At 44.1% G+C, this 18,358-nt stretch overlaps 1 protein-coding gene across 1 annotated transcript in view; it reads right to left on the bottom strand.

The window, feature by feature from the left end:
- Positions 1–7,358: 7,358 nt before the first annotated feature.
- Positions 7,359–18,358, bottom strand: part of LOC144498517 (leucine-rich repeat-containing G-protein coupled receptor 5-like) — a 172,366-nt gene continuing 161,366 nt past the window's right edge. Inside the window, exons 15-18 of the mRNA XM_078219744.1 lie at positions 17,988–18,113; positions 16,593–16,738; positions 12,069–12,152; positions 7,359–8,511 (exon numbers count right to left, since the gene is read on the bottom strand). Of these exons, the coding sequence (XP_078075870.1) occupies positions 7,454–8,511; positions 12,069–12,152; positions 16,593–16,738; positions 17,988–18,113 (1,414 nt within the window). The 3' untranslated portion in view covers positions 7,359–7,453. The remainder of the gene's footprint in view (positions 8,512–12,068; positions 12,153–16,592; positions 16,739–17,987; positions 18,114–18,358) is intronic.

Here is an 18,358-nt window from a genome sequence, read left to right as displayed (position 1 = left end):
AAGCACTTCTTTTCAATTTTACCTCGTTAGACTATGCCTTAAAGAACTTGCATTTTTATAGTACCTCCAAAGATTTGCGGGTTAGGTTGATTGGCCATGCTAAATTGACCCTAGTGTCAGGGGGATGAACAGAGTAAATTGTGGGGTTACGGGAATAGGGCCTGGGTGGGATTGTTGTTGGTACAGACTCGATGGGCCAAATGGCCTTCTTCTGCCCTGTAGGGATTCTATGATTCATTGCCTCTGGATGTCTGAAGAATCAATTAAAGTGCTGTACGTTAAAGAAATGAGGCAATCAGTAAGTGAAGAGCAAGGACCTACCAGCAACAATGAGTTAAATAACCAGGTAATTCGAAGAACAAAGAAAATTACAGCACAGGAACAGGCCCTTTGGCCCTCCAAGCCTGCACCGACCATGCTACCTGACTTAACGAAAACCCCCTATGCTTCCAGGGACCATATCCCTCTATTCCCATCTCATTCATGTACTTGTGAAGACACCACTTAAAAGTCACTATCGTATCCGCTTCCACTACCTTCCCCGGCAACGAGTTCCAGGCACCCACCACTCTCTTGTGTAAAACTCTGCCTCGTACATCTCTTTTAAAACTTGCCCCTCGCACCTTAAACCTATGCCTCCTAGTAATTGACTCTTCCACCCTGGGAAAAAGCTTCTGACTATCCACTCTGTCCATGCCTCTCATAATCTTGTAGACTTCTGTCAGGTCTCCCCTCAACCTCCGTCGCTCCAGTGAGAACAAACCAAGTTTCTCCAACCTCTCTTCATAGCTAATGCCCTCCATACCAGGCAACATCCTGGTAAATCTTTTCTGTACCCTCTCCAAAACCTCCACATCCTTCTGGTAGTGTGGCGACCAGAATTGGACACTATATTCCAAGTGCGGCCTCACTAAGGTTCTATAAAGCGTCAACATGACTTGCCAATTTTTAAACTCAATACCCCGGCCGATGATGGCAAGCATGCCGTATGCCTTCTTGACTACCTTCTCCACCTGCATTGCCACTTTCAGTGACCTGTGTACCTGTACACCCAGATCCCTTTGCCTATCAATACTCCTAAGGGTTCTGCCATTTACTGTATATTTCCTATCTGTATTGGGCCTTCATTTTAGTGTTGTTAATTGGTGGGGTAAATATTGGTCAGGCAACCCCTCCCTGTTGTTCAAATAATAATTTATGGGATCTGTGACATTAACCTGTGAGGGGCTTTGGTTTTAAGGTCACATCTGAAATGCCAGCCGAGATCGCATTCTCAAGCTTGTGGTCTATGGTTGTGTTGTAAGGTGTGTGTGGTTCAGTCGGTCTCATGAAGAAGTTTGGAGTCTTCTATAGTTTAACAGTGTGCATTTGGTAACTACTTGTAACTACAGACAGCATGCAGTCTATGCTAGGGGCTATCTCCATGCTTGCCTCTACACACGTCTCTATCAAGTAAAAGACTGCCTTCTAGGTTTTGGTAATGTGACGCTTTGCATTACCCAGTCCCATATTAGCCCCTTCTAGGCCAGAACCTTATACTACATGCTCAAAACACACAGCGTTCTGAATCTGAGGTAAGAATGTTACAATTTAATCAAGGTTGACACTTACATTTCTAAGAAATATCTGACTTGCTCTTTCCATGTTGGAATAATTTTGAAAATACTTTTTGTGCACTCAGGAACCACCAACTAGGCTTAAATGTGTGACGCCACCAATGGCTACATCCAACTTCACCCTGTTATAGTGTCAAACATCATAGAAAAAGGAACACAAGTGAATATAGTAATGGCACATTTAAAGAAGAACAGTAATATAACCTCTGTTGTTTATTGTGAGTATTTATTTTAACATGTTCTTAGTTCCTCTCTGAAGTAGAAATTCCAGCAGCCAAACTATTTACAGCTAAATGTTTACATACATTATTTACAATCCAAAAGTGAATTCATGGTGATACATTTCTGTTTAATATAGTACTTCAAAAATGCACAGAAAATGTTATACACAACAGGAGGGATTGAAATTATGAATCTGTTCTTCCTGGTAAATTATTACACAAGAATATCTGGTATGGGTACAAAATTGGCATCATCCTTGGAACAAATAAATACATTTTTCTAATTTTCATAAATGTACATATATCTTATAGACATTTGGATTTTTAAAAAAATTCAGGCATTACAAAGGTTTTTGATTCTTTAATTTCTAAGATACCATTTGGATTTTTCTTCTTTTTCCTGGTTATATTTTGTAAGGATGTTCTTGTGTGTTGCTGAAAGAAGACATTTTGCCAAAGCTTTTCATCTTGTACTCATCAGGACAAGCACAAGACTACCAATGTCAGGGGAAACAACTTTATAATGTATGAAAAGAGAGTGCTAATTGGTTGCCAAGTGGTCTCTGATCGAGGTGTTGCCATGGAGAATGCACCAGTTAATTGTGACTGACAGTCAACTGCCAAGCATTGTTTGATAATATAAACAGGACTATTTGACTTGGGTCAAGCCATTGCCTTGAGGAATGAACCGGCAAATGGTTATCACTTATTTTTTTTTGCAGATACAAGTGCTATTTGTGTACATGTTCTTTCTGTCTGCAAGGAACAGGGCCCTTGTATTAATATATGTAGCTTACAGTACATGCAAATGCAGCACGATGCAAGTCCGACTGACAATCTAAATTAAAAGCAAAATATTGCGGATGCTGGAATCTGAAACAAAAACAGAAATGCTAGAAAATCCCAACAGGTCTGACAGCATCTGTGGTGAAAGAATAGAATCAATGTTTCGCGTCTGGATGACCCTTCATCAGAGCTAAAAGCTAGCTCTTAGCTCTGATGGAAGGTCATCCAGATTCAAAATGTTTGCTCTATTCTCTCTCCACAGATGCTTCAGACTTGCTGAGATTTTCCACCTCTGATTTGGCTTTGTGAGTTGAAAATCATGTCTCATGAATTGGATTGAGTTTTTTGAAGGGGTAACCAAGAAGGTAGATGAGGGCAGTGCAGTTGATGTTGTCTACATGGACTTTAGCAAGGCCTTTGACAAAGTACCACATGGTAGGTTGTTGCATAAGGTTAAATCTCACGGGATCCAGGGTGAAGTAGCCAATTGGATACAAAATTGGCTTGATGACAGAAGACATGAGGGTGGTTGTGGAGGGTTGTTTTTCAAACTGGAGGCCTGTGACCAGTGGTGGGGTTAGCAAGTTTGCAGATAACACCAAGATTGGTGGCATATAGTGGACAATGAAGAATGTTATCTCAGATTGCAACAGGATCTTGATCAATTGGGCAAGTGGGCTGACAAATGGCAAATGGAGTTTAATTTAGATAAATGCGAGGTGATGCATTTTGGTAGATCAAACCAAGACAGGACTTATTCATTTAATGGTAGGGCATTGGGGAGAGTTACAGAATAAAAAGATCTAGGGGTACAGGTTCATAGCTCCTTGAAAGTGGAGTCACAGGTGGACAGGATGGTGAAGAAGGCATTTGGCATGCTTGATTTCATTGGTCAGAACATTGAATACAGGAGTTGGGACGTCTTGTTGAAGTTGTACAAGACATTGGTAAGGCCACACTTGGAATACGGTGTGCAGTTCTGGTCACCCGATTATAGAAAGGATATTATTAAACTAGAAAGAGTGCAGAAAAGATTTACTCGGATGCTATCGGAACTTGATGGTTTGAGTTATAAGGAGAGGCTGGATAGACTAGGACTTTTTTCCCTGGAGCGTAGGAGGCTGAGGGGTGACCTTATAGAGGTCTATAAAATAACGAGGGGCATAGATAAGGTAAATGGTCAACTTCTTTTCCCAAAGGTAGGGGAGTCTAAAACTAGAGGACATAGGTTTAAGATGAGAGGGGAAAGATACAAAAGGGTCCAGAGGGGCAATTTTTTCACTCAGAAGGTGGTGAGTGTCTGGACCGAGCTGCCAGAGGTAGTAGTAGAGGCAGGTACAATTTTGTCTTTTAAAAAGTGTTTAGACAGTTGCATGGGTAAGATGGGTACAGAGGGATATGGGCCAAATGCGGACAATTGGGACCAGCTTAGTGGTAAAAACTGAGCAGCGTGGACACGTTGGATCAAAGGGCCTGTTTCCATGTTGTAAACCTCAATGGCTCTATGATTACCCTGGAAGGGCAAGGTATCTCAGAAATATGAGCAAGGAGGGAAGCTAGCTGATATTATGCAGTAGCAGCAACAGGAGTGGTACTCGCCACTAATAAGATGCTGCTGTCAAGCCAAAAAGATGTTTTGCCCATCACACAAATGAGTAACGTGGTATATGAATTTCACTGCCAGTGTGATGCTAAGTATGTAAGCGTACATCCCAAAGCAGTGATGGGCAACCTAGGCTAGTGAGTGGGCCTCATGAGTGGCCCTCCTTCATTTCAGTGAGCCGCGAGATTTAAATCGGGCACATTCACTAACTATGACCCCACGAAGAAGATTAAATACATTTAATACACACCAAAAATTTCAAAATGAGTTATAGAAAATGCTTAATCATTCATATATTAATAAAACTGTCATGAACTTCAAATGCTTAAAAGCAAAGAAATTTATACTTTGGATGTGGAGGGAGCACAGAGTCAACATTGTGTGCAATCAATATACACTTCTCATGTCCTTGCTTTGCACCCATATCACTTTAGTCATGCCAGCGCCGGAAGAGAGATTGCGTGGACGAAAACCAGTGGAATCTGGCAACCCTACATGTGGTGAACAGTCAACGAAATGCCTCGTTGGCCGCACTCAGTATCCTGATGGGCTCCATGTGGCCTGTGGGCCACGCATTGCCCACCACTGACTCAAAGGCTGGCAGATCACATCAAACAGCATGCCCCAAGATGTAGAATGTACCCAACTAGTCTGAACTTACAAAACAGTGTCCAACATTAGATTGGTTCTGCAATTTGACAATATTTGCTAAATTATCCTGTGTGCTAAAAATTCTGCTAACAACCAATATAAGATTGCCAGTCAGGCTCTCAGTGTGGCACATTTACATGAACTGGAAGCTATTACATTAGTACATATAGTCCTGTTTTTTGCAGACAGAAAGAACAAATATACACATTGCACCTGTTTCAGCTAAGCAAAATAAGTGATAACCAGTTGCTGGTTTATTCCTCAGGACAATTTGCAAACAATATTTGGCAGTTAACTGCCGGTCACTATCAACTAGTACATTCTCCATGGTAATGCCTCAACCAATTAGAGTCCACTTGTCAACCAATCAGTATTCTCTTCTCATACAGTGTAAAGTTGTTGCTTCACCCTGACATTGGTATTCTTGTGATTGCCCTGATGAGTGCAAGATGAAAGGCTTCAACGATATGTCTTCTTTCAGCAACATATCAGGAAATCCTATTGAAAATATTTTCGGAACCTGTCTTATTTATTGTTAAAAAATTTTCAATACAGTTATTGCAAACATTTTTGTGTATATTGATTGCTGAACTATTAAATTTAGTTTTGGAAAAGTGCAGGTCTCTTTACTAAAGATACGGTTCTCATAAATCACAAAATGTACATAATTTACGTAAATACAGGAATGAATATGCAATCTATTCTGTGATTCATATGGGTCATTTATCTTGGACAGGATTTCTGTCATGGTCCAGAAATGTTAAAAAAAATGAAGTAATAGCTTCAATAACTCAACAGAATTGAATTGACATTGTCAAGCAATAACAAGCTGCAGTGGGTTAAACTCTTGATTTAGATCCCCCATCCCAATGGATCATCTGTCAATTGATATCACCATAAGAGCATAAGACATAGGAGCAGGATTAGGCCACTCGGCCCATCGAGTCTGCTTCGCCATTCAATCATGGCTGATATTTTTCTCATCCCCATTCTCTTGCCTTTTCCCCATAACTTCTGATCCCCTGAAAGAATAGAGTGCTGAATTTACCACTTTAACCCAATAAAATCATTAAATGGAAGTTCAAATATGCCCTTTAAATGGTCTATAATCAGATGTTTTTAACGTTCAAAAATTTCTTGAATTATGTGTGCATCTGAACACACTTTAATTGACTGTTCCACATAGAATTTACAGCTAATTTATGAACTCGAAGATTCAACCAGTGGGCAAAGGGAAAGAGGAAATAAGATGAACACACAATACTCAGTGACTTGCAGGAGAAGTCTGTCCCTCAGTAATACACACTGTTTGGAAACTGTGTTGAATGGTTACAGAAACAGAAAATGCTGGAAAATCTCAGCAGATCTGACAGCATCTGTGGAGAGGGAATCATAGAATCCCTGCTGTGTAGAAAGAGGCTATTCGGCCCATTGAGCCTGCACCGACAATCCCACTCAGGCCCTATCCCCACAACCCCACATTTATCCTACAAATCTCCCTGACACTGGCTGTGCTAAACTGCAATTTAATCAACCTAACCCGCACATCTTTGGACTGTGGGTGGAAACGGGAGGAAACCCACACAGACATGGGAAGAATGTGCAAACTCCACGCAGACAGTCACCCGGGGCTGGAATTGAACCCGGGTCCCTGGTGTTGTGGAGGCAGCAGTGCTAACCACTGTGCCACTGTGCCGTCCTCAAATGCTTGAATGTTGGCTCTATTCTCTCTCTACAGATGCTGTCAGACCTGTTGAGATTTTCCAGCATTTTCCGTCTCTGTTTCAGATTCCAGCATCCGCCGTATTTTGCTTTTATATTTGAATGGTTACACATTTTTTTGTCAATGGAAAAGACTTGAGTCTTACTGTTATCTTCTTATAAATCAATAAAACATTAGAGTGTGAGGACAAAAATTAATTAAATACATTAGTCGTAACAAATTTAAATTGAAGATGGGGGACAGAAGTGTCTATATGCAACAAATTGATTGCAGTCTACACTTGAAACCAAGTAGACCCAGGAACTGAGAGAGATTATTCGACATTTAAATGATTTGAAGGTATTATGAGATAAGGTAGTTCTGATAATCACATCACCTATACTTCAAATAAAATTTTCTGACTGATAACCTGCACTAAGGGAAGCTAGTAACTATTTCAAGGGACTGTGTATGTTAGGGTTTGAAACTATAGTGTTTACGCTGACAAAGTTGTCAAACCTCTTATCTGTGAACTTAAATTTCAAATAAATGATAAGGTTTTTTTTTTAATTGGTTAAATAATTGCAGTGACCAGTGTACCAGCATATCATTCTGGAGTGAAGAAGCTAAGTATTACTTCGATCTTCTGGTCGGTAAGGTTTTGTTTTCCACGTAATTTGATCTCCCTGCCACGTCCTTTGCAGTTTAAATGTTTTGGTAGGAAGGAGTCATGCATAAATATGTGCCACTGTTTAAAAAAAAGAATGTTTAGAACTATCGGAAGCAAACCAGTTTAATCTTGCGTGAATTATTTTCTGGGTCCTTCGCCATTACAATCTAATGACAGCAAACAGAATTTACTGATGACTTCTTGTCAGGTCTCCATCACCTGGTAAGTGGATGGACTGAAGGTATTGTTTCCCGAGTCACAGGATGTGCCAGCGGCAGTTCTGCTGCCTGGATGTGTCACCAGTTCTTGAGTAGAATCGCATGACTGTTTCTCTGCGTCTTCTGAATTTATAGAAGCCAGGCTCCTCTCCTTTGATCTCCTCCATAAATGACCATGTTTTCTCAGAAGTCCGAGAGCATCTTTGAAATGTGGGTTGAAAAGAATGTAAAGCAGGGGATTGAGGCATCCAGGCAATGGTAGAATCACGAGAAGTATTGACTTGATTACCTCCGGACTAATGACCGTGAGGTTCAGCAAGGAGGAAAAGGACAGGAAAGCCACAGGGCAGTACAGAATACAATTAGTGAAGAGCAGCCAGGCAACATGCTTTACCATCGAGCAGTCCCACAGGCTATGCAAGTCTCCCTTTTCCAAACCGCAGTAAAGCTTTGTGTAGGTTATCGTCATCACAAGGAAGCAAAGAGAATTCAGCAAAACGAGAGCCACGAGGAAGCCTAAAGTGGTCGGCTCCCCAAAGGGTAAAGGAAAGCAAAGTGGAGAAATCCCGTAATCTCCAATGTGGAACAGTGGAAGCATTGCTATTATGGACGCCAGAATCACGCAGAAGGTGGCTGCTATCTTGGTGCCACCCAGGGTTTTTCCTTGCTTCACGTCGCATTTGGTGGATAGGCTGCGTTCAACTGCTGCAATTGTAAGCAAGAAAATGGACATCTCCGAAGCAAAAACAGAGAGAGAACCTGCAACCTGACATCCAATTCCATTCTCCCACCATGCTCCATATTTTGCAAATTGGCCTAATGTCCACAGATCCACAATTGCCAAAATACCGCTATAAACCCCCATTAGAGCGTTAACTAGTGACAGAAGACCTATTAAAAGTTTTGGTGCGGAAATGAGCACTGGAGATCCAAAAACTGTTGTGGCCACTAAACCATTGCAGACCAGAGAGAGGAAAACAATGGTCCACACACCAAGACGTATCATCCAGCTGCCAAACAGGTGATCACAGGGCTTGAAGGGTCCTAAAATGAAGAAGAACTTAAATTAATTGATGTTAATATGTTATCATTTTCACTTCATACCAAGAAAAATCCACAGACTGGAAGTAATTTTGACTCTTAGTGCATTGAAGTAAAGCCAATGACAATGAATTTCCAGCCTGTTTTACCTCTCGCCCAATGGTAGCATAGAAACATCGGAACTAGAAGCAGGAGTAGGCCATTTGGCCCTTCGAGCCTGCTCTGCCATTCACTTTGATCATGGCTGATCATCGAATTCAATATCCTGATCCTGACTTCCTCCCATATCCCTTGATCCTTTTAGCCCCAAGAGCAACATCTAATTTCTCCTTGAAATCACACAATCTTTTGTTAGAAAATTACAGAATCCCTACAGTGCAGAAGGAGGCTATTCATCCCATCGAGCCTGCATCGACTCTCTGACAGAATATCTTACCCAGGCCCTCTCCCCACTATATCCCCATAACCCCATACATTTACCATGGTTAATCCATTAACCTACACATCTTGAGACACTAAGGGACATTTTCTTTGCACCATGACCAATTCACCTATCCCGCACATCATTGGACTGTGGGTGAAAACCCACACAGACACAGGGAGAATGTGTAAACACCTGCAAATTGGGCTTTAATTCGTCATCACCCATTTTACACTTTAATTTTACATTCAATTTTACTAAATTAAAATCCCCCCTCAGGTTGAAATTCAATATATCTCCAAAAGGAAACCCTTTCAAGGAATGATAACTTAACAACATTTCAATTGATACAATAAAAGTTGATACAATAAAAGCCCATTTTTTTATTTAAATAGAATTAAAACAATAAATCTTAGAATCCGTCCAGTGCAGAAGGAGGCCATTCGGCCCATCGGGTCTGCACTGACTCTCCGACAGAGCATCTTACCCACACCCAATCCCCGTAACCCCACATATTTACCCCGCTATCCCCCTACCTACACATCTTGGGACACTAAGGGGCAATTTACCATGGCCAATCCACCTAACCTGCACATCTTTGGACTGTGGGAGGAAACCGGAGCACCCGGAGGAAATCCATGCAGACACGGGGAGAATGTGCAAACTCCCCACAGACAGTGACCCAAGACTGGAATTGAACCCAGGTGTCTGTGGCTGTGAGGCAGCAGTGCTAACCACTGTGCCGCCGTGCCACCCCTACACGCCCCATGCTACTTTTTCCAAATTCAATGCAAGATGGGATATGTCAAGTCAGGTTAGAATGTTGAACATAATTGTTAAATAAAGCAACAACTTACATTTATATAGCACCTTTAATGTGAGAAAATGTCCTAAGATTACAAAATAACATTAGTCACCACGCCCATAACGCTGTTACTACGGCAGATGGCCATAAGTTTGGTCAAAGAAAAATTTTAAGGATCATGTTAAAGAAAGAAAGAGAGAGCCAGAGCGGTTGTTGGAGGGAATTGCAAAGCTTAGGGCCCCGGCAGCTGAAAGCATGGCCAACCATGATGGAGCAATTAAAATCAGGGATGCGTAAGAGGCCAAAATTAGATGAGCGCAGATATTTGAGGGTTGTAGGGCTGGAACAGATTGAGAGGGGTGAGGCCATTGATTTGAAAGCGAGGTTGAGAGGTTTAAAATCAAGGAGCTGTTTGACTGGAAGCAGGTGTAAGTTAGCGAGCACAGGGGTGATTAGTGAAGATCACTCGCTGCAAGATAGGACACTAGCAGCAGAGCTTTTGATGACCTTGAAATTAAGGAGGGTAGATGATGAGGCATCAATTACGAGTACGTTAGAATAGTAAAATCTAAAGATTTACCCTGCTGGGACTCGCAGGGTAAATACGTGGGGCTACGGGGATAGGGGCTGCGTGGGATTGTGATTGGTCCAGACTTGATGGGCCGAATGGCCTCCTTCTGCATTGTAGGATTCTATGATTTAAAAAGGTATGAATGAGGATTTTTAATGGCAGATTAATTCAGGCAGGGGTGAAGTCTCGTAATGTTAACGGAGGTAGAAATAGGTTGTCTTAGTGATGGTGTGAATATGACCATCTCCTCTCAATGACAAATAGCCCAGAGGATTGTGAACAGACTGATTCAGTTTCAGACAAATGGCCAGGAGAGCGATCACGTTGATAGTTGATTGTGAGCAGAGTTTGGAGCAGGACGGATAACAATACCTTCAGCCTTCTCAGTATTTGATTGAAGGAAATTTCTGCACATCCAGTACTGGATGTCAGATCAGCTGCCTGATAATTTAGCAACAGTAGCTGTGTCGAGAGAGGTAATGCTGCACTGGAGCTGGGTGTTGTCAGTGAATGTGTGAAAACTAACGCTGTGCTTTTGGATGGTGTTGCTGAGAGGCAGCACGCAAATATGCAATAGGATCCCTGCTGGACACCAGAGGTAACCAAGCCCAAGCGGCATGGTGGCACAGTGGTTAGCACTGCTGCCTCACAGCGCCAGGGTCCTGGGTTGAATTCCAGCCTTGGATGACTGTCTGCGTGGAGTCTGCACATTCTCTCCGTGTCTGCGTGGGTTTCCTCCGGGTGCTCCAGTTTCCTCCCACACTCCAAAGATGTGCAGGTTAGATTGCTCGGCCATGCCAAATTGCCCTTAGTGTCCCAGGATGCGTAGGTTAGGGGGGGATTAGAGGGGTTACCGGGATAGGGCCTGATTGGGCTTGTCAGAGAATCGGTGCAGACTCGATGGGCTGAATGGCCTCCTTCTGCACTGTAGAGGTTCTATGATTCTCTAATGGAGCAAGAAGAGAAGCCATTGAAGCTCTGGCCATTAGATGGATTAGATGGGTAAGAATGAAGCTGGTGAGTACAGTCCCACCCAGTTAAACAATGGTGGAGAGATGTTGGAAGAGGAAGGTATGATCAACCATATCAAAAACTTCAAATTATATTGAAACGTCACAAAATGGATGAGAATGAGATAGGTTATTTAGACTTGTCTATGCTTACCCATCTCCAACATTTTTCTAGGATATTTGCCTGTCTAGAACTCCACTCTATGCATTGATCATACTTTGGCTGGAATCTTACCGGCACGCCCACCCCGATACCGGGGGCGGGCAAGGCTCAGAGAACGGCATTCCCCGTTGGCCTCGGACAGGATTATATGAACCTTAGGCGGATGTGCCAGTAGAATCCTGCCCTTTGTGTGAAGAACTACCTGACGTAAGTTCTAAGTTTACCTTTTGTTTGCCAATGGAATGTTTTGATGGGAATTAAGCGAGAGCCATGTGGAGTTCTCACGCTCACATCCTCACGATTCTGAGCTCAAATGGCCCATTCCAACCATTCTCGTGGCTGGCACCGCTTAACCCAGTGCAGGCCAGGGATCAAATCCTGTTCTTTCTGGTCTCTGTGACCAGCTTCTCATTATTGAGACGCTCTGGGAGTCAGGACGCGGAGTTTTCTTTTTTTGAAAAAAAACTTTAGGCTGGGATTTTCCGGCCCCCATTGCGGAGATTTGGGTGGCCCGGCAGGACCAGACAGCAGGTGGGCCAGAAAATCCCACCCTAAGATTACAAAATAAAGACTTATTCCACTGAATGTACCTGGAGTTGGTGTGCACTGGACAGAATGGTGGACTTTAGCATCTTCTTCAAAGTCGATTAGCAAATCATCAAGATCCTGATCATCTGCACATTGCATATAATTCAACTGTCGTTATGCATAGTCTTGCATATAAAAACATTCTGTTGTTGGACTTTTTTCATTAACAGGCAATAAAAAGAATCACCATATAAATATTGCAACTTTCTCACATTATCTTGCAAGGTTTTGCTCTCAAATATGCCTTTTTTTAAGAGCACGCCCCATATTCAGTAACACTGAGATTAGAATACAGTAACGTTGTATCACAAGACAAAATCTTTCATCAAAGTTTATTTATTAGTGTCACAAGTAGGCTTACATTAACACTGCAATGAAGTTACTTTGAAAATCCCCTCGTTGCCACACTCCAGCGCCTGTTCAGGTACACTGAGGGAGAATTTAGCATGGCCAATGCACCTAACCAGCACATCTTTCAGACTGTGGGAGGAAACAGGGGCACCCGGAGGAAACCCACGTAGACACGGGGAGAACGGGCAGACTCCGCACAGATGGTGACCCAAGCCGGGAATCAAACCTGGGTCCCTGGCGCTGTGAGGCAGCAGAGTTAACCATCATAGAAACATAGAAAAACTACAGCACAAACAGGCCCTTTGGCCCACAAGTTGTGCCGAACACCTCCCTACCTTCTAGACCTACCTATAACCCTCCATCCTATTAAGCTCCATGTACTCATCCAGGAGTCTCTTAAAATACCCTACAGAGTTCACCTCCACCACCCCTGACGGCAGCCGATTCCACTCGCCCGCCACCCTCTGTGTGAAAAACTTACCCCTAACATCTCCCCTGTACCTACCCCGCAGCACCTTAAACCTGTGTACTCTCGTAGCAGACATTTCCACCCTGGGAAAAAAACCTCTGAGAGTCCACCCAATCTATGCCTCTCAACATCTTATACACCTCTATTAGGTCTCCTCTCATCCTTCGTCTCTCCAAGGAGAAAAGACCGAGCTCCCTCAGCCTATCCTCATAAGGCATGCCACTCAATCCAGGCAACATCCTTGTAAATCTCCTCTGCACCCTTTCAATCTTTTCCACATCATTCCTATAGTGAGGCGACCAGAACTGAGCACAGTACTCTAAGTGGGGTCTGACGAGGGTCTTATATAGCTGCATCATTATCCCCGGACTCCTAAACTCAATCCCTCGATTGATAAAGGCCAGCACACCATACGCCTTCTTAACCACCTCCTCCACCTGCGGGGCCAATTTCAGAGTCCTATGGACCCGGACCCCAAGGTCCTTCTGATCCTCTACCGTACTAAGAGTCTTTCTCTTTATATTGTACTCCTTCATCCCATTTGTCCTACCAAAATGGACCATGACGCATTTATTTGGGTTGAAGTCCATCTGCCACTTCTCCGCCCAGTCTTGCATCCTATCTATGTCCCTCTGTAACTTCTGACATCCCTCCAGACTATCCACAACCCCACCAACCTTTGTGTCGTCGGCAAACTTACCAACCCATCCCTCCGCTTCCTCATCCAGGTCATTTATGAAAATGACAAACAGCAAGGGTCCCAGAACAGATCCCTGGGGCACACCACTGGTGACCGACCTCCATTTGGAAAAAGACCCATCTATACCCACTCTCTGCCTCCTTTGGGCAAGCCAGTTCTGGATCCACCAGGCAGCAGCCCCTTGGATCCCATGCCCTCTCATTTTTTCTAGAAGCCTTGCATGGGGGGCCTTATCGAACGCCTTGCTAAAATCCATATAAACCACATCTACCGCCTTCCCTTCGTCAATGTGTTTAGTCACATTTTCTAAGAACTCCACCAGGCTCGTAAGGCTCGATCTGCCCTTGACAAAGCCACGCTGAGTATTCTTGAGCATACTAAACCTCTCTAAATGCTCATATATCCTGTCCCTCAGGATCTTCTCCATCAGTTTACCAACCACTGAGGTTAGACTCACCGGTCGGTAATTACCTGGGCTATCCCTATTCCCCTTCTTGAAAATAGGAACCACATCCGCAATCCTCCAATCCTCCAATCCTCCGGCACCTCTCCCGTCTCCATCGTCAACGCAAAGATCATCGCCAGAGGCTCTGCAATCTCTTCCCTCGCCTCCCACAGTAACCTGGGGTACATCCCATCCGGACCCGGCGACTTATCTATCTTGATGCCATTCAAAGATTCCAGCACAACCTCTTTCTTAAAGTCCACATACTCAATCCTTTCAGTCCTCCGCACGCCCGCAGTACATCCACCCAGGTCCTTCTCCTCTATGAAAACCGAGGCAAAATACTCATTGAGCACCTCTGCCATTTCTACTGGTTCCGTACAGACTTTCCCGCCTTCACCTTTTATAGGCCCTATTCCGTCACGTCTCATCCTTTTACTCTTCACATATTTATAGAACGCCTTAGGGTTCTCCTTAAGTGACCCCTTCTGGCTCTCCTAATTTCCTTCTTTAGTCCCTTCCTACAAGCCGTATACTCTTCTAAATCCCTATCTTCGCCAAGCTCTCTGAGCCTTTTGCACGCTTTCCTTTTCTTCTCGACTAGGTCCCGCACAGCTTTCGTGCACCACGGTTCCTTTAACCGACCAACACCTCCCTGTCTGCTCGGAACGTTGTCCTGTAGAACTCTAGACAGACATTCCTTGAAAAACTGCCACCTCTCTTCAGTACATTTCTCCGAGAATACCTCCTTCCAATTTACTCCGCTAATTTGCTGTCTAATGTCTTCATATTTCCCCTTACTCCATATAAACACTTTCCTAGCTTGCCTGATCCTCTCTTTTTCCAATGCAAGCCTAAAGGAGATAGAGTTTTGATCGCTATCCCCAAGATGCTCTTCCACTGAGAGATCTGACACCTGTCCAGGTTCATTGGTCAGTATCAGATCAAGTACAGCCTCTCCTCTTGTAGGCTTGTCCACATGCTGTGTCAGGAAACCCTCCTGAACACACCTAACAAACTCTTCCCCATCCAATCCCCTTACCCTAGGGATATTCCAATCTCTGTTTGGGAAATTAAAGTCTCCCATCACAACAACTCTGCTATTACTGCATCTCTCCAGGATCTGTTTCCCTAACTGCTCCTCCACCTCCCTGCTACTATTGGGCGGCCTATAGAAAACTCCCAGCAAAGTGACTGGCCCCTTCCCACTCTGAACTTCCACCCACAGAGACTCGGTGGACAATCCCTCCACAGCATACACCTTCTCTACTGCTGTGACACTATCCCTGATCAGCAGTGCCACTCCACCCCCTCTCTTGCCTCCCTCCCTGTCCTTCCTGAAACATCTGAATCCCGGCATCTGGAGTATCCAGTCCTGTCCCTGAGACATCCAAGTCTCTGTAATGGCCACCACATCATACTTCCAGGCATCAATCCACGCTCTGAGCTCATCCCCTTTATTCACTATACTCCTGGCATTAAAGTAAACACATCTCAATCCTTTGGTCTGAGCTCTCCCCTTCTCTATTCCCTGTCCATCCGCCCTCTTGCACTGCCTATAACCCTTCTCTGTTTGCGAGCTACCTTCCTCACTCTCAGTCACCTCATTTTGATCCCCTCCCCCCAACCTATCCAGTTTAAACTCTCCCCAGTAGCCTTAGCCAAACTTCCTGCCAGGATATTAGTCCCCCTGGGATTCAAGTGCCACCCGTTTTTTGTGTACAGATCACACCTGCCCCTGAAGAGGTCCCAATGGTCCAGGAACCTGAAACCTTGCCCCCTGCACCAGTCCCTCAGCCACACATTCATCCTCCACCTCACTCCATTCCTGTCCTCACCTTCCCGTGGCACAGGCAGCAATCCTGAGATTACTACCTTTGCTTTCCTCCTTCTCAGCTGTCTCCCTAATTCCCTATACTCTCTTTTCATGACCCCTTCCCCCTTCCTTCCCACATCAGCGGTACCAATATGTACCGCTACCTCCGGCTCCTCTGCCTCCCACCTCAGGATTTCTGGGACTTGCCCAGCGACATCCTGGATCCCAGCCCCAGGGAGGCAGACCACCATGCGAGACTCCCGCCTGCCTCCGCAAAATCGCCTGTCCGTCCCCCTGACTGTCGAGTCCCCGATTAATACTGCCTTCCTCCTCTTTTCTTTAGCCCTCTGAGTTACAGGGCCGGACTCCACCCCGGAGACATGGCCACTGCTGCTTCCCCCAGATGGGCTGTCCCCCCCCAACAGTACTCAGGCAGGAGTACTTGTTGTGTAGGGGCAAATCCACCGGGGTGCTCTCAATCACCCGAGCTTTACCCTTCCTGGCCGTCACCCACTTGGCCTCCTCCCGTGGCCCTGGTGTGACCACCTGATGATAGCTCTTGTCTATCACCTCCTCATTCTCCCTTAACAGCCTAAGATCATGCCACTCCTTGCTTGGAGGCAAATGAAAAGTTATAAAAAGGTGCTTTCATTTTACTGCAGGAATGGTTAGAATAAACTGAAATACAATACTTTGGAGCTAAATTTCAATAGTTAGTAGAATGAATGGTACGGTTAACTATTACCTTGACCAGACAGCATTCCAGCATCCCGTTTATGTACTTCATCATCACTGGTGTTCTCCGTTTTATCCCACTGGTTTGTAAGTTTGTAGGAAGTTTCACAAGGTCCATAAGCACAACATTGATAAGCATATGGCATTTCTAGCACCCTGTGAATTGAACATAAAAGCATGTAAAATGCAGGAATACAAAATAAATCACTGCAGAAATCCTTCTTTTATTTAATATAAAATCATTGTATTTTTAAAGGGAGGTTATGTTGTAGCTGTGTAAGATGCTGGTGAGGTCACACCTGGACTACTGAGTACAGTTTTGGTCTCCTTACTTGAGAAAGGATATACTGGCACTGGAGGGGGTGCAGAGGAGATTCACTAGGTTGGTTCCGGAGTTGGGGGGGTTGGCTTATGAGGAGAGACTGAGTAGACTGGGGCTATACTCATTGGAATTCAGAAGAATGAGGGGAGACCTTATAGAAACATATAAGATTACGAAGGGAATAGATAAGATAGAAGCAGGGAGGTTGTTTCCACTGGCAGGTGAAACTCGAATCAGGAGGAGCAGATTTAGGACTGAGTTGAGGAGGGACTTCTTCACACAAAGGGTTGTGAATCTGTGGAATTCCTTGCCCAGTGAAGCAGTTGAGGCTACCTCATTGAATGTTTTTAAGGCAAAGACAGATAAATTTTTGAACAGTAAAGAAATTAAAGGTTATGGTGAGCGGGCGGGTAAGTGGAGCGAAGTCCACGAAAAGATCAGCCATGATCTTATTGAATGGCAGAGCAGGCTCAAGGGGCCAGTTGGCCTACTCTTGCTCCTAGTTCTTATGTTCTTATGTAAAGGGCGCTATTACACATTGTTTTCATTATATTTGATATATTGTACAACAGAACATTGGCCAATTCTTGCCTTGAACCCCAACCTTTCTTTAATTTTATTCATTAGACATGGGCGTCGCATTTATTGTCCATCCCTAGTTGCACTTGAGAGTTTGTAGCAATTGATACAGTGAGTGGCTTGCTAGGCCATTTCAAGGTGCAGTTGAGATTCAACCACATTGCTGTGGGTCTGGAGTCACGTGTAGGCCAGACCAGGTAATGATGGCAGAATTCCTTCCCTAAAGGATACTAGTGAATGAGATGGGTTTTTCCAACAATCAACAATGGTCCATGGTCATCAGTAGATTCTTAATTCCAGATACTTTTTATTGAATTCAAATTTTACCATCTGCCATGGCGGGATTCGAACCTGGGCCACCAGAACATTAGCTGAGTTTCTGGATTAATAGTCTAGTGATAATACCACTGGGCTATCAGCTCCCCTATTAATTACTTGCATGGCAAATCCATCTCTTGGCGTCAAAGAATAAAGTTGAAATAGTGGGGGTATTTGTGTACCTACCTCAAGTTACGGAGGCTTTCTATTGGTAACAAATCTTGTAGAGCTTGATTGCCGGTTATTTTTAGATGTGTTAATCCACTTAGTCCGGACACAGGAAGAGATGACAGAAGGTTGAAGGTGAGGTCACTGCATGGAATTATAAGTGAATCAATTAAACATTGATGTATTAAACTTTGGGCCTCACATCTGCTGTGGCAAAACTCATGTTTTTATTATTTCATGGGATGTGGGCATTGCTAACACGGCCAGCACTTGTTGCCCATCCCTAAGTGCCCTTGAACTGAATGACAGTCAACCACATTGATGTGGGTCTGGCTTCACATGTAGGCCAAACCAGGTAAGGATGGCATATTTCCTTCGCTAAAGGACAT

This window comes from Mustelus asterias, chromosome 9 (genome assembly GCF_964213995.1).
Source record: "Mustelus asterias chromosome 9, sMusAst1.hap1.1, whole genome shotgun sequence".
In the NCBI taxonomy this organism is placed as follows: domain Eukaryota; kingdom Metazoa; phylum Chordata; class Chondrichthyes; order Carcharhiniformes; family Triakidae; genus Mustelus; species Mustelus asterias.
The sequence above is the reverse complement of the archived record's forward strand: the minus strand, read 5'-3'. Positions and strand labels throughout refer to the sequence as shown.